This window comes from Lemur catta, chromosome 12 (genome assembly GCF_020740605.2).
Source record: "Lemur catta isolate mLemCat1 chromosome 12, mLemCat1.pri, whole genome shotgun sequence".
Lineage (NCBI taxonomy): Eukaryota > Metazoa > Chordata > Mammalia > Primates > Lemuridae > Lemur > Lemur catta.
The window spans coordinates 80,529,435-80,544,637 of NC_059139.1; the positions used below are offsets into that span (position 1 = coordinate 80,529,435).

General features: G+C 32.6%; 1 protein-coding gene across 1 annotated transcript in view; it reads left to right on the forward strand.

The window, feature by feature from the left end:
- The window catches only part of AP3S1 (adaptor related protein complex 3 subunit sigma 1), a 76,913-nt gene extending 62,527 nt beyond the window's left edge, over positions 1 to 14,386 (forward strand). The window contains exons 5-6 of the mRNA XM_045566516.1: positions 4,272 to 4,379; positions 13,662 to 14,386. Of these exons, the coding sequence (XP_045422472.1) occupies positions 4,272 to 4,379; positions 13,662 to 13,790 (237 nt within the window). The 3' untranslated portion in view covers positions 13,791 to 14,386. The remainder of the gene's footprint in view (positions 1 to 4,271; positions 4,380 to 13,661) is intronic.
- Positions 14,387 to 15,203: the final 817 nt, after the last annotated feature.

The following is a 15,203-nucleotide window of genomic DNA, read 5'->3' on the forward strand; positions in this document are numbered from 1 at the left end:
TTTTACTTTTAGTAAGCTGGGTTTTTTTTTTTTTAAGTAGTACATGCACATGTTAAAATTTTTCCAAACAAAACTGTAAAATGAAAAGTAAGTCTCCATTCTTCCTCATTCCTCCAGTCCCATTCTTAAGGTAACTATATATTAAAAAGTATTTTAATGCTTTTCTGGGCATATCCAAGTATATAAACTTTTTTGGTAAACCTCATTGGGACCATATTATAGATATTGTCTATACCACTGTTTTTTTTCATTTAATAAACTATATTTTTCAGTAATCTATAGATTTCTCTCATTTTTCAAATGTATAATAATTAATGTAGATGCACTGTTTTACATTTTTGTATTTTTGTTTGCTCTTACCAACAAAGTTTCATTGATCATTTTTGAACACTTATCTGGCACCAATCTCTTTGTTACAATTTTCTTGACTTAATTCCTCATTCTCTCCTGCCTCTTAAGTTTCAATTCATTCTTTATTTTCTTGTGTAACTATGAAAATAATGTATATAGTGTGGTCTCATTTGTGTAAATTAGATATACATATACACACACATATAACAAGTGTGTGCCTAACAGGTTTTCTAGAGGGATATATAAGATACAGCTAACTGATTATCTTTGGATAGAGGGTTGCAGAGTGTGGTGGAGACTACTGTTTGTACAGTAGTGTATGTGTGACTTGAACTCTTCCGTCATTTGCCTATGTTGCTTGTTTAAAAACATAAAAATGAGCCAGGCGCAGTGGCTCACGCCTGCAATCCTAGCACTTTGGGGGGCTGAGGCAGAAGAATCACTTGGGTCCAGGAGGTTGAGACATTCTGATCAACATAGTGAGACCTTGTCTCTGCAACAAAATAGAAAAATTAGCCGGGCCTGATGGTTCACGCCTGTAGTCCCAGCTGTTCAGGAGGCTGAGGCAGGAGAATTTGTTGAGCTCAGGAGTTGGAGGTTATGTTGAGCTGTGATGATGCCACTGCACTCTAGGTCAGGCAACAGAGCAAGAACCTGTCTCTAAAAAAAAAAAAAAAAAAAAAAGCCATAAAAATGAAACTTAGAAGTTCTGGTCTATGTCCAGAAGAAACTGTGCCATTGGGTAGATAGGGTAAATATTAAAAAACAAACAAAAAAACCCAGAATTACATTGTTAATGTGGTATTTACTGTTTCTTAAACATTTAAGTATCTATAGAATTTTAGAAAAAGATAAAAACTGTGAATTCTTACTTTAGGTGAACATCAGAGCAGTTTAATAGATCAATTGTATTATAAGCATGTTGTCACCCTTCTTTTAATTCCCAAAAAAATCTGTTTTAAATAAAATATATATGAAACAAAGTACTAAAGTACTAAAATGTCAACCATATGAGTTAGGGTTGACCTAAAAGCAGATCTTTTATCATTCTCTTTCTTTTGTTAAGTCTGCAAAAATTCTTACCAATTCTGGGAACATGAATTCTTCATCACTGGACATGTCATGTTCAGCTTCTAAATTTCTTCTCTTCGTGTGACATAGCTTATTTTGGATACCATATCCTTAATAATACTGGAGTAGCATTACAATTAATAATTCTCATTTCCTTACATGTTTATCTTTCTGAATTTTCTATGTAATGTCTAGTATCTCCCCATCAAGAATATAGTCTTTAGGCATTTTTATCTTTATAATAAATGGGACTATGTTTCTGTGAGGATTTAGCTCACAGGACCCTTTTCTGTTTTCTTTCTCTTCTGGATTTTTGAATTTGCTTTCATAGGAGTTATTTTTGTTTTGAAGACAAGTTTACACCTTAGTTCTTGTCTCTTAAATTGATATATGTTCTTAAAATTTCTTGGGTGCGACCCCCATTGGCGGGCCACTCGTACTGTAATACCTCTGACCCTTGTAGACATTTCTACAATACTGAAATTTATGGTTTCCACTAATCTAGTGCTTGTGTTCTTAGATGTTTCTGGAAAGGCAATAGTGTAATTCACATAGGGATAAGAAGATTCTGAGCCCATTAAGAGTGGCTGAGTAAAGTGGGGGTGGCACCCCCAATTTATAAGGCTTTTATGAACCTTATAAATTGTGTTTTCTCATGAGAATTTGTTTTAAAAAGAAGAGGGAAGTTTCCACTTCAGAAGTTTTAAAAAAATCTCTGTCCTCTGGCTATGGTCTTTCTGAATACAATAGCTATTAACTATATTATAAGGTAATTTTATTTTGTTACCTAATTACCTTCTTGACCCTTAAGTGAATTTTCATAGATTATGACTAAAAGTTAATTAGCTATGTCAATTGCATTCATTACTGTTACGGAAGAAAGCAAGAAAATGAACTTGGGTCACTCAGACTTAGGTTTCAGTTGTTGGTTTGCCACACACTAGCTTATGTGTTTTGAGTAAGCTGGGTTATTCTCTCAGCTGTAACAAAGGGTGATGTGAGAATTAAATTATATCCCCTAAGTACAGCATCAACACAGCTTTAATAAATAATGTCTAGGCCAGGCACGGTGGCTCACGCGGCTGAGGTGGGTGGATCATTTGAGCTCAGGAGTTCGAGACCAGCCTGAGCAAGAGCGAGACCCCATCTCTACTAAAATTAGAAAGAAATTATATGGACAAATAAAAATATATACAGAAAAAATTAGCCGGGCATGGTGGCGCATCCCTGTAGTCCCAGCTACTCGGGAGGCTGAGGCAGGAAGATCGCTTGAGCCCAGGAGTCTGAGGTTGCTGTGAGCTAGGCTGACAACATGGCACTCTAGCCCGGGCAACAGAGTAAGACTCTGTCTCTAAATAAATAAATAAATAATGTCTAGTCGCATTAGCGATGGTAGAAGTTACGATATTTAGCACTAGTTTTCAAAACAACTGTGACTTCTGATTTTGTGTTGTTTGCTAGGAAAAGTAATCAATATAAATCTTTCTTCAGAGTTTGTACATTAGGTATCCATCTTTCCAAAATGAAAAATTAGTAAATGATAATGATAGGATATTTTTAAAATCATGAACACATTTGTATGAAATCTTATAAAGGACTGAAAATTGAGTATGTTGGAAAGATAATAAATACCTTATAATACCTAGTGGTACTGTGCTAAACACTTACATGAATTATTTTTTTAATTCTTATGATAACCCTATGAAGTACCTATCCTGCTTCTATCTTTATTTCATAAATAAGTCACTTCACTCAGAGAGGTGAAGTAACTGCTCAGGGAATGCAACTCGTAAGTGATACAGTCACTATTCATGCCTATCTAATTTCAGTGGCTCCACTTCTAACTTATCAGATTATTTTTAAAAAGTTATAGCAGAGTATAGAGTATACTAGTCTGTGAAACTTCATTCAGCTCTGAATTGTTGATTTTTGATCCAGTAAATACCTTATGAAAAAACACCTGGGTTATATTATACCTGGGTTTTACTCTCCAATGGAAGACACTGTTTTTAATTTTATTTATGATAAGAAATCTGAATATTACATGGATAGACAGTTTGGGGGTTAAAGCACAAAGTATCTATAATAAAAAGAAAATTCTACTGTTTTTCCAACCTAGAGCTTAGTAGTAGTACTGTACTACATGGCTTCATTAAGTACCATGAGTATAAAATAGCAACCTGAAAATTGTTGGCTAAGAATCTGGTATAAAAGGCCCCTTGTACAGATCGTTTGAGCTCAGGAGTTGAAGACCCGCCTGAGCAAGAGTGAGACCCCATCTCTACTAAAAAAAAGAAAAAAATAGAAATTAGCTGGACAACTAAAAATATGTACAAAAAAAATTAGCCGGGCATGGTGGTGCATGCCTGTAGTCCCAGCTACTCAGGAGGCTGAGGCAGTAGGATTGCTTTAGCCCAGGAGTTTGAGGTTGCTGTGAGCTTGGCTGACGCCACAGCACTCTGGTCTGGGCAACAGAGTGATACTCTGTCTCAAAAAAAAAAAAAAAAAAGGCCCTTGTAGATTATTTTTGATTATTAAATTTTGATATAATGATAATGGTAGTTAATATTTATTTATCATTTACTTTGGGGACGTCCATGGATTACCTCCTATGAAGGCAGTACTATTATTATCTTCATTTTGCAGCCCATTAAACAAAGACTTAGAGGTTATATAACTTCCTAGGGCTTCAGAGTAGTGATGAAAGTGGATTTTGAACCTTCACTCCAAATTATTCTGACCAGTCATCGTTATAAAAGACACAGCAGAATGTGAAACAAAGTTACTGAAATCATGGAATTTTTTTGTAGTGAATTTTCTTTATGAGTGTATATTATTTTTTCCTCTAGGTTCACAATATTCTTGCAGAAATGGTGATGGGGGGAATGGTATTGGAGACCAACATGAATGAGATTGTTACGCAAATTGATGCACAAAATAAACTGGAGAAATCTGAGGTAAGAATGGAAAATGCTCTAGTTAAAAAGGTTCTAAGCATGATCATAAATATGCATGATTTGTAGCTTTCACTGTTTGTCCTTCAGTATCACCCTTTAGGTATAACCAATATGCTTATTCAGTTTTAAAAGAAATGGAAGATACACATTTTAGTATGTTAAATGTTCTGTGACTACTATCTACCAATGAGCTTTGTGTATTCTTCTTGTAGACACAGTCATAGCTACCTTGGGTAATAAATACAATTCCAAACTCTTATTGTTTAAAAAAAGCATTACTTATTTGAATAATGTAACCTAATACTTGCTTTGCAAGACTTCAATCAATAATTTCCAAAGAAATCCTAGAACTGTATTTTAAAGACATGTAAATTTAGTGTTACAGAACTATATCTGGAAAGGGAAAGGAGAAGAAATGGAATGCTTATGAGGAAATAATGTTTTGAGTTATAATAGGTGCTTAACAAGTCTGAGTGTACATTTAAGAAAGAAATTCAATACCTTAATCTTTTAATACTGGATCTTTCCCAAAGGTCACTGAGAATTTAGTTAAGTCACATATTTTATACATAGATACATATATATTCATGGTTTTTATTGCATTCTATGAGGGCAATATTTGGTTTGTTATACTTGGCTAACTTTGTGCTGTTAGATTCAACCTTAGATTGGGTGTATGAAGACCAGCCAGCACTTAAGCACTATATAAAACCCTACTTTAGAATTTTAGTGACTCTTCCCTCAAGCACTAAGCTGAATATCAGCAGCAGGTGCTTGCTATAGCTGAGCCACTCAGCTTAACATTACTTTGGTTGGTTATTACCATCAACCATGAATAGTCTTGATATCTCATTCAACACTACTTGTTTGAGGATATTCTTACATTTAGTATTTACAGTCAGAACTGAGATTGGAAAAAACAAATTTTGTTTATAATAGTGTAAGCTCAGATGTTTGGTTGATTTAAAGTAAATATTACTATGAAATCAGCAAGTTATGCCAATATATTGGCATTAATTTACAACAGGTGAGTTCTGAAAAAATTATCTTGTTGGCATGTTAAAGGATCGATTTAACGCAATTCTGTGCTCATTTGAATTGAAGGAAACACAGGATGATGGATAAATCTGAAATCTGAGGGTTAGAAACAGTTGAAGATTTCTATAAAAACATTTTCTAATGTGCTATTTAAATTAAAAATAGTCTTGCATTTCTCCTTTACCTCAGTTTGCCATGCCTATTGGTTTCCCAAAGGAGACACTTGTAATGGTGATGAAGAGCTATGACTCTCTTATTTTGTGTATTCTATAACCCATTTTTAAAATATTGGTTTTTGAAAGGGGAAAACAAACACAAACTAGGTTAATAGAGAAAATTTTGTTTTAGGACAAGCAAAAGGGCTCAATATTATTTAGTATAGCTGACTCACAGTATATTGTTTAGTACAGAAAAGATTTACTATAAACCCTAAACTATAGTTTATTTAAAGTCTTAAAATGATAAAATATATGCGATTTGTTAAACATTGCTTTACAAAACTGTATGGTTATAGATTTTAAATGCCAATGGGCAAACAATGACACAATCCATTAATAATAGGTCTAAAATGAATGGATATGGTAATTTGTGAATTCTGTGTAATCATTTGCAAAAATATATTGATCACTTGACTGGAATTTTCACATTTCCAGGTACTTACCTCCTTTCCATTGGTGGTATCCCTTCTTTTTCTTTTGCTCCTTAGTGTGGTATATATAATATTTTTAAAAAGTCATGAAGGACCTATAATAATTGCATAATGGGTATTTATTGTCCAGTAAAACTTTGTTAATGAAGTAATTTTTCTTATCTATAAAGAGCAGTAAAATGCAGAATTTGCATTTTTGAAGGAAATAGTTGTAAGAATACTATAACTTAAAATCCTTTCACAGAAACAATGCTATTTAAAATAGTTTAGAATACTGTTGAACATTTCTATTATTCTCCACCAGTCATCTTGTAACATATATAATCATTTGTTCTCTGCTACCAAATTAGTTTTCCTTTTTGTCCTTTACAAGAAAGTATGTTTTGAATCTGATTGAGGATAAACCACAAAGTTACAAATCTCTCAAGTGTCTTTCTACATGTGATATCTGCTGATATTGTAGTTAAATAGGATTTCAAGTTAAAGTAAAGCCTGACCATATTTTAAAAGCAGTGTTGAAAATTATGTTGATTCTGTAATTTTTCAGCAATTTTCATGTATTTTAAGTATGTTTGAAAGGCTGCCGGCTTTATATCAGACACATTGAAATGTCAAAGTTTTTCATACATGTTTCTTTTCCATGTTACTTCAACTGGTTATATACCAGAGATATGACTTTGTAGAATAATCTAAAATTATTTAAGAGCAAAGTATAAACTTTTATTAATCTCTTACTAAACTTCCATTAAAATTTATTATATAAGCAAAAAAACCCAAGAAAGACTTAATTATAGTCCAGAATTTCATGATTAATGAAAAGAACTGGTTAGCATATTTTAACAATTCATATAAGCAGTGTTGTAGGAATAGTATTTACCTTTTAAAAATCAGCCTGGGCATAATTAGCATACAGCTTTTAAAATATAACAAGGATTTATCTAGGGCTTTGTCAGAAATCAAAGATTTTATTATATTGGCTTAAAGGTGGAACATTCTGGTAATGGATTAAAGCAAACCAGTTTAATTCTCAATACCTAGACAGGTAGAAGCAAAGATGCCTCATCTTTAAAGAGAGGAAAAGCAAAGATACACTCTGAATGTGTTGTCATCTATTGTTTTGATGGAAAAGTGGTTTACTATAACATTGGGATCTTGGGAGAGGAGGGTTTAAGCTGGGAGGTTGGTGGGATTTGGGGGAAGTATAAGAGGCACCCAGGAATCTGCCTGAGAATAAAAGGGCTCCCTGGGGGTGGAGGTAGAGGGGTGGGGTTGGGGAGACTTGTTAGCTTTTATGTATTTCATGTTATTTTTAAGATGGGTAAATGAGTCTGAATTTAGTCACTACTTTTAAAAAGTCAGTCCTCTTTTTTCCCCGAACATCCTGATCTTTCTAGCTCTTTCCATTCTTCTCTCTTACAGACCTTTATCTTTCAGTCTCCCAGACAGGACAGGTAGACAAGGTATTGCTGACTTTGAGAAAAATGTACTTTAACAAAGGGAAAGCAAAATGATGTCAAAGGCAATTAATTATTTAGGCCAGACTCAAAAATTCTTTGTGTTAATGAACCCATATAGTCCCTGTAGCCTATTTCCATTCTAGTTTCTCCTTGTAGTTTCCTCATCTTTTATTGGACTTAGTGTATTTTACTAGTATATCATTGATGTCATGTTTGTTCTGTTTTGTCTGCCTGCATTGTAAGAGGAAAGTTTAAATTTTTTTTAAGAACATTGTCATCTAACTGACAAATTTGCATTTGTAGAAATGACAATTTGTATATAGAAACCTAAGAATTTATTTTGAGAATCATATAACAGTACCAATCTTAATTTAACTCTCACAGATTTTTTTTTTCTATCTCTAAATTAGGATTCTAACGTAAAATTGCCTGCTGGGTTTTAGAAGCTGTGAATTTAAAAACCAAAAGCTGAACATTTAGAGTTTTGCATACGAAGTGGGAAGCAGTGAAGGCTTAGAAGAGTGACTGCTAAATAGTACTTTTTTCTCCCCAAATGGTTTTCAGTTCCAAAGTCTTAACAGAATTGCTTTTACAGTTTTGATCTGCAAGTGCATATTAACAGTGGACAACACAAAATAAGATCAGAAATCATCTAAAACTTGAATTAAATGCTCTAAAAATGGAATTAAATATATTGACCAAACTATAATACAATGGGTTTCCATTTTAACAAAACTGACATCCAAACGTATCATAATCAGATTCAGTAAAGTATCGTATAATATTTTATTCAGTATTGAATAAAAACCCTGAATATTTTTGCAAAGCTTATTGGCAAATATTGGAAATGTTTTTAATAGACTCCTAGCTTTACAAAACTAATTTTTCTTCTAATATTTCCTGTACATTTTTTCACACCATAAATTAATTGTGAATTACTTTTGAAAAAGTTTCATGGAGATGGTGGTGAGCAACTCTTTTGTACACAACCATTTCAGGAAAACTAAAAATGTTCATAGCTTCTAATTTAAAATTTTAAAATGAAAATAAATCACTGTGTCCTATGGAGGGAAAAAAATCTATAAACTTAAGTTAGATTACCTGCCTTGCTAATTAGAAAAATATCACTGAGAATTTGGCATTGCTTTTTATCCACTAAATTATTGCTCTCTGGCCATGTTTGACAAGGAGCAACATATAGGTAGGTGGCTTTACAATATCTTATTTTGAGATTGTGGGCTATATCACGAAGCCGGGCATACCATTTTTGGTCCCTGTGTCTGTGTTACTTTATCCCTGGTATAGAAAATACATAGTGATCTCATAAACCCCCATTAATGGAAATCTCTGCCAATTTCTATGTTCCAGTATTTATATTAAACTTCAATTTTCTAGCAAAGAACCACTAATCACTTAAGTCTGTTAACTTCCATCTCTAGAACTAGTAATTGGCTTTTTATTTAATTGAATATCTATTTTCAAAGAGCAGAGAATAAGCAAAGTGGCCCTAAGATACAGATGTTGGAAGGTCAGTTCATAAGTTGGTTCTGTTCCTCCACCCTGACGTGCAGTACGGTGAGGATACCTGAGGTCACTTATAGTGGTCAAAACTAGAAATAATAAATCCATGAATGTCATTAGCTTGCTACATTTCTTTCAGATAGGGAAATCGTACATTAGAAATTAAAACTATAACTGAAGATAATCTGTATAAAATGACTACTAATTTGGAAGGTTTTTAAATTTTTAAACATTCTAATTTTGATAAAATTATTTATAAAATGGCATAGTTCTTGCTCACTGGAAGATTGTCATCAGCATTTCTAATCTGTTTGTAATTGCAGTATTAAAACACTGTCTTTAAAGCAAAGAACAAGCCTATTATAAAGCCCCAGATTAAAACTTATTCTGCCTCCTATTCAGAAATTAAAATATTAAAATTTTCTGTTTTGCTCAAAAACATGCCTTCAAAATCTGCCATTATTTTGTTAATGATTTTGAGTCTGAAACCATTTAATACTGTGTTTATTAATGTTGGTGTTCTTTCACTTGCTGTTAGGTCAAAATTATGAATGTGCATATAGCATCTTCCAGCGGGAAGGGTGGGTAAAGGTTTTAGTATGTACAAATTATTCCAACTACCATCTTATTATGCTATATTTCAAGCTTGGAAAAAATATTTTAAGATGGTAGGATGGTATTTTGTGTCTGAGATGAAATAAATTACTAGGTTATTACTTTCCTTTTCCCTTAAGAACGTTAATTGCTTACTGCATGAGGAAAAGGGAGCTTTCAGGTTTTTTGAAATATATTTTAGTAATGCTGCTTTTTCAGTTTTGCTTGCACATATTTTGTTTATTTTTGGGTCTGGCAATTTAAAAACAAAATCAAAAACAAATCATATCCATCCATTACTATCTTTGTGATTCAAGTGCTTGAAATTTCCAAGAGTATGTCTGTATAAGTCTTCTATCTGTTTGGCCTCATTTTGGTATACTTGCAGACTTCATTTTGTTTTCTTTCTCTTAATTCTGTTAATTTATTTAATCTCATGGGAGAGAAAACATGACCATTCTTTTATATACTGTACTTCGTTCTTTCATCCAGTTCATACTCTTAACTGCTTTGGATTCATATATTTGTTTTTATTAGTATAGTTGCTACAGTTTACCTGCCATGGTGGTGCTCGAGTATAACATAGACGGAAACAAGTTATTTCTCCAGTAGAATTTCATTCTTTTTATTTCTACTTTGTGTCAACTATGTAATCTTAAATCTTTAAGAACTATGTTGTACTATCAGAAATATCTTATTTTTACATTTTATAATATGTAAACAGTAGTTTCCCCTTATCCATGGGGGATAGATACATTCCAAGACCCCCAGTGGATGGCTAAAACCACAGATAGTACTGAGCCTTATATACACTGTGTTTTTTCCTATACATACCTTTGATAAACTTTAATTTATAAATTTGGCACAGTGAGAGATTAACAACAATAATTAATAAGAAAATAAAACAGTTATAACAAATATTGTACTAAAAGTTATGTGAATGTGGTCTCTCTCAAAATACCTTGTACTGTACTCACCTGTTTTCGGACTGCAGTTGACTGCGGGTAAATGAAACCGTGGAAAGCAGAACTGCAGATAAGGGGGGGGGACTACTGTATTACTAACGAATCAGGTAAACTTAACTTCTGTAACAACTTTTAGTGTTGATAAAGTTAAGAATTAATAAAAATTATCTGGCTGCTTTGAGTATATCTTAACTGGGAAAAAAAGTCTTAACCGAGATGAAAATTACTTTATACCTCTGTATCAGCAAACTGATTACCCGATGGGAAATTACTTCTTTTACATCTTGTTTTAATAAAAATGTTTCAGACTTTCATGAAAGTCTGAAAATGAGGTTTTTTTTTTAAATAACCATTCTGGTGTTGACTGCCTGAGTAACATAAAGTCTTCTTTTTTTAGCCCCAAGTTTTTATGTATAAACATTGATAGCACGGTTAAGCATCTACTTACTGATCAGCAGTTCTTGTTATTTCCTTAACATTTTATATCCTTCAGAATCTGATTTCTTAAAATGTTAGTTTAATTAAAACTTAAAGCACATATTACAGTTGTTTAATTTCCCACCATTTAAACTCATGACATACTACACAAAAGTATTGAACATGCTTGAGAAATAATTTGATTCTCCTAATTCATTTGCGTGTTCTGAATAGTTCCCATCCTTTGCATGTCTATGGCTTGCTGCTTATGTTTAGAAGAATTGTAGTTTGTTGTACTTAGAAACTTCTTTTGGTTTTACATAATAAGCACATATATGCTATTTAAATCAATTGCTGTATTGACTTTATATATTCTCATTAGCAGCCTACAGTCGACACCATCTTTGGTCACAAAGAAACAATTTAATGAGACTTAACAGGATACATTTTTTATTCATTTTCTTTGCTTTAGTGTAGCTGTTCATGGTATAGGGTATTATGGAAAAGAAGGCTTCATAACATTTAATTTAATACTGAAAAAATTATGTTTACTATTTATAAATGTAAACCATAGCACCCAGTAAAATATACAGACACAGGCATACACTCACATTCTCTCTGATTCACTTTTGCAATAATAAAATTGTTTAAGAATTCATGACTTCTAAAATATTTATATTTAAATATTTATCAATACTTTTCTGTAGTCAACTCATTATTTGTATCCTTTGTGGAAATTCCAAAGTAAAGTAGTGACAACTTGTCTTTTAATTAGAATAATTACAAAATCCTTCTACCTAGAAAAATGATACTAGTTCCAGGATATCTGCAATTTTGTAAAACAATTTTTGTTCCCTTGGCTGACAACACACTTCCTGATAAAAGAAAGCCTACAAGATGGTAAACTTCTTTGAACTGTATTATTTTTTCATCCTAAACCATCCTAAATTTCAGTAGCTATACCTTTAGCTTCAAATGATCAAATTGAGGACCCTTTGAATATGATACATGCTGCTCTAAATATTATTTAGTTGTATCTTCAACATTTTTGCGGGGAGCAGGAGGGAAATGGGGTATAACAAAAACTTCATTGCTTCAGGTAGGTATAAATATAGAGGTCAGATTTTTAGTTGTACATCAAAAACAACTAACCTCCATTAAATTATAAAAATTTAATTCTCCAGCCCAGTTCAGTCTTTAATTGGGTATGGAGTTATTCATCCATATCACCCTTATCATTGCCTGTGTGGACCATATCTATTTTAATACTATTTTACTAATTTTTCTATTTCCGATTCTGAATTGATAATCCATGGCTTTTATTTCATTGCTTAACAATGTTTGTATCCTTTATTCAGCAAATAGTTTACACTGGCCTATTTTGTATCAGTCAAGATTTTTCTCAGGTAACAGCTTTATTATTATTTTTATTTTAATTAACGAAAGAGGTAGGATTACATAAGAGGAAAAAACTAAAATTATGAAAAGGGACTGTAAAGTTAGTGTTTCTAATTTCACAGATACTGTCTTTTATAAGCAAAGTGGAAGATTTGTTTTTGTTACTTGTCTACTTTTGTACAAAATGATGCCACTGAACTCAGATGTGTTTGTTGGCTTTGCTTTATTATCTAGCCTGAATAAAAATTAATGAAATCTAATTGCTTATATAAATTAAACCTTAAATATGAAGGCTATTAATGTAGCTCTTTGAAAAAATGATTTATGTGCATTTTTCTTTTATTTTTAAGGGTACTTCTTTTGAAATTATTTAAAAAATTATAAATTTTCCCACTAAGAAGAAAGCCAAATAGTATGCACTAGTGATACTTCCTGGAAATTTTAGAATTCATTTATTTATATATACTACCTCTTGCAATTATGCTATTCTTTCTCTAAATTTGTACACTGTAAGCTGAACCTATGTTGAATCTACTTTATATAACAAAACATTTTTAACCATTATATTTTAACTAATGCATGGAAGGGTTGGAATGAGCTTGTGGTTTCATCTTTAGGCAGAACTACTATGTTTGGATTGAGGCTTCACTTAAAAGCCTGATTTTTTTTTTTAATGATCTAGAACTTTCTTAGAAAAGTTTAGAAGAGCCCCCACAATTTTAAAAACGAATTTTATTGTTTTGAAATGTTTTAAGGGTTTAGCCCTGAGCAAAGAAAATAAACAAGCATGATCTATTACTTTCAGTTTTTATTTCACAGCACATATTGATAATAAATGCCATTTTAAACGCAAAAAAAAATCATGATTGTTGCAAGAGCTGTTTAATAAGGAAACTAATGTAAATTATGCTTCATGCTTATGTCATATGTCAGTTAAATCAAGATGTAGCTGAAGATTTAGCTTTTGTCATGTGAATATTGTGTGGTAGTATACATTAACTTGTATTTAAATCTTTACATTGTTATCATTGCATGTATTCACTGTATTTTTTTAAATGTGTCACAGTTTTCTCTTTCTAGATTAGTATTTAAAGTAACCATCCCATACCAATTCAAACTACCATCTGGTCTCTAAACTTGTTATATGAAAATCTTTTATCATTGTCTTCCATTGTAAGTGTTTTATGATGAGCTACACCTGAGTTGTACATTTTCTTTTTCTTTTATTTGCTTCTGTATACAGGCTGGCTTAGCGGGAGCTCCAGCCCGTGCTGTATCAGCTGTAAAGAATATGAATCTTCCTGAGATCCCAAGAAATATTAACATTGGTGACATCAGTATAAAAGTGCCAAACCTGCCCTCTTTTAAATAAAAAATTTAAAAGGCCACTCCCAGGTAAAATCCAGGGGGAAAAGTCATCTAAGTTTACCATGCAGTTGTTTACCAAAAATAGAGGAGGAGAGTATTAAGTTTTGCTCTTGGATTTAAGTCAAGGTACTGTATAGAAAGTGTGTAAAATCAGTATGGAAGTTCAGTGTTGCTTTTCTTGCTCAGTGATTTTAAAAAAATTGAGTAATTCCTGTGTGATTTTTTTTTTTTTTTCTTTTCTAAACTGCATTCCTATGGCCACCTAAGGCATGCCTCTATGTATTGGCTACTACAGTATTTCAGAAAGTGTTTGAGATATTTCTTTAATTATGTACAACCCAAATGTTGGTGTTTTGTATGGATCACAAGTGCAGCATTCCTTAATTCATTCTGTTATTTGTTACACAATTGTTATTTAAAAAAACCAAGTATGTATTGCATGAAAACATTATGACCTTTTTCTCTTAGTTTAAATAAAACTCCAAGGTAACTGGACTTCTAAAGCACTTTTCTGTTTGCCTGATATCTACTTTAGCAATAATTTTTTTTTACAACCCTCTGATTCAACAAAGTAAATAAAGTATATTTTATCACTGTTAAGCAGCTGTTAATGTCAATTTATTTTATACTCATGTTTTTAATATTCAGAAACTTAACTAAATTATTTTGAAACTCAATTGTTTAATAAATCAAGAGTAATGTGGCCAGGCGCGGTGACTCACGCCTGTAATCCTAGCGCTCTGGGAGGCCGAGGCGGGAGGATCGCTCAAGGTCAGGAGTTCGAGACCAGCCTGAGCAAGAGCGAGACCCCATTTCTACTAAAAATAGAAAGAAATTATCTGGACAACTAAAAATACATAGAAAAAATTAGCCGGGCATGGTGGCGCATGCCTGTAGTCCCAGCTACTGGGGAGGCTGAGGCAGAAGGATTACCTGAGCCCAGGAGTTTGAGGTTGCTGTGAGCTAGGCTGACGCCACGGCACTCACTCTAGCCCAGGCAACAAAGCGAGACTCTGTCTCAAAAAAAAAGAAAAAAAAAAAAAAAAAAAAGTAATGTATCTCATAGCATATTGTGTAGGGTGAGATATGGAGTGGGAAGTAACAATCTTTTTCTAAAATACATTTTGAGAAAATGAAATCTTTTTTATACAAATAGCTTAAGCCTTGCATCTTGTCCCTTCTTGCCCATATGATGAAAAATAATTTCTGTAAATACCTAGTCTGTTTGGGACACAAAAACCTTGGGGCTACACCCATCCCAAAGTCAAAGTTAAACTAATGTTTTCTCAAGTCCTGTTCTCATTCATCAGCCCACATTTTTTAATTTGGTCTCATGAACTATGAATGAGTGAGGTTCCTTTTCAAGTTAGACGAAGGTTTTCTGTACAATTGTAGTCCACCTTCTCCAAATGTTCTC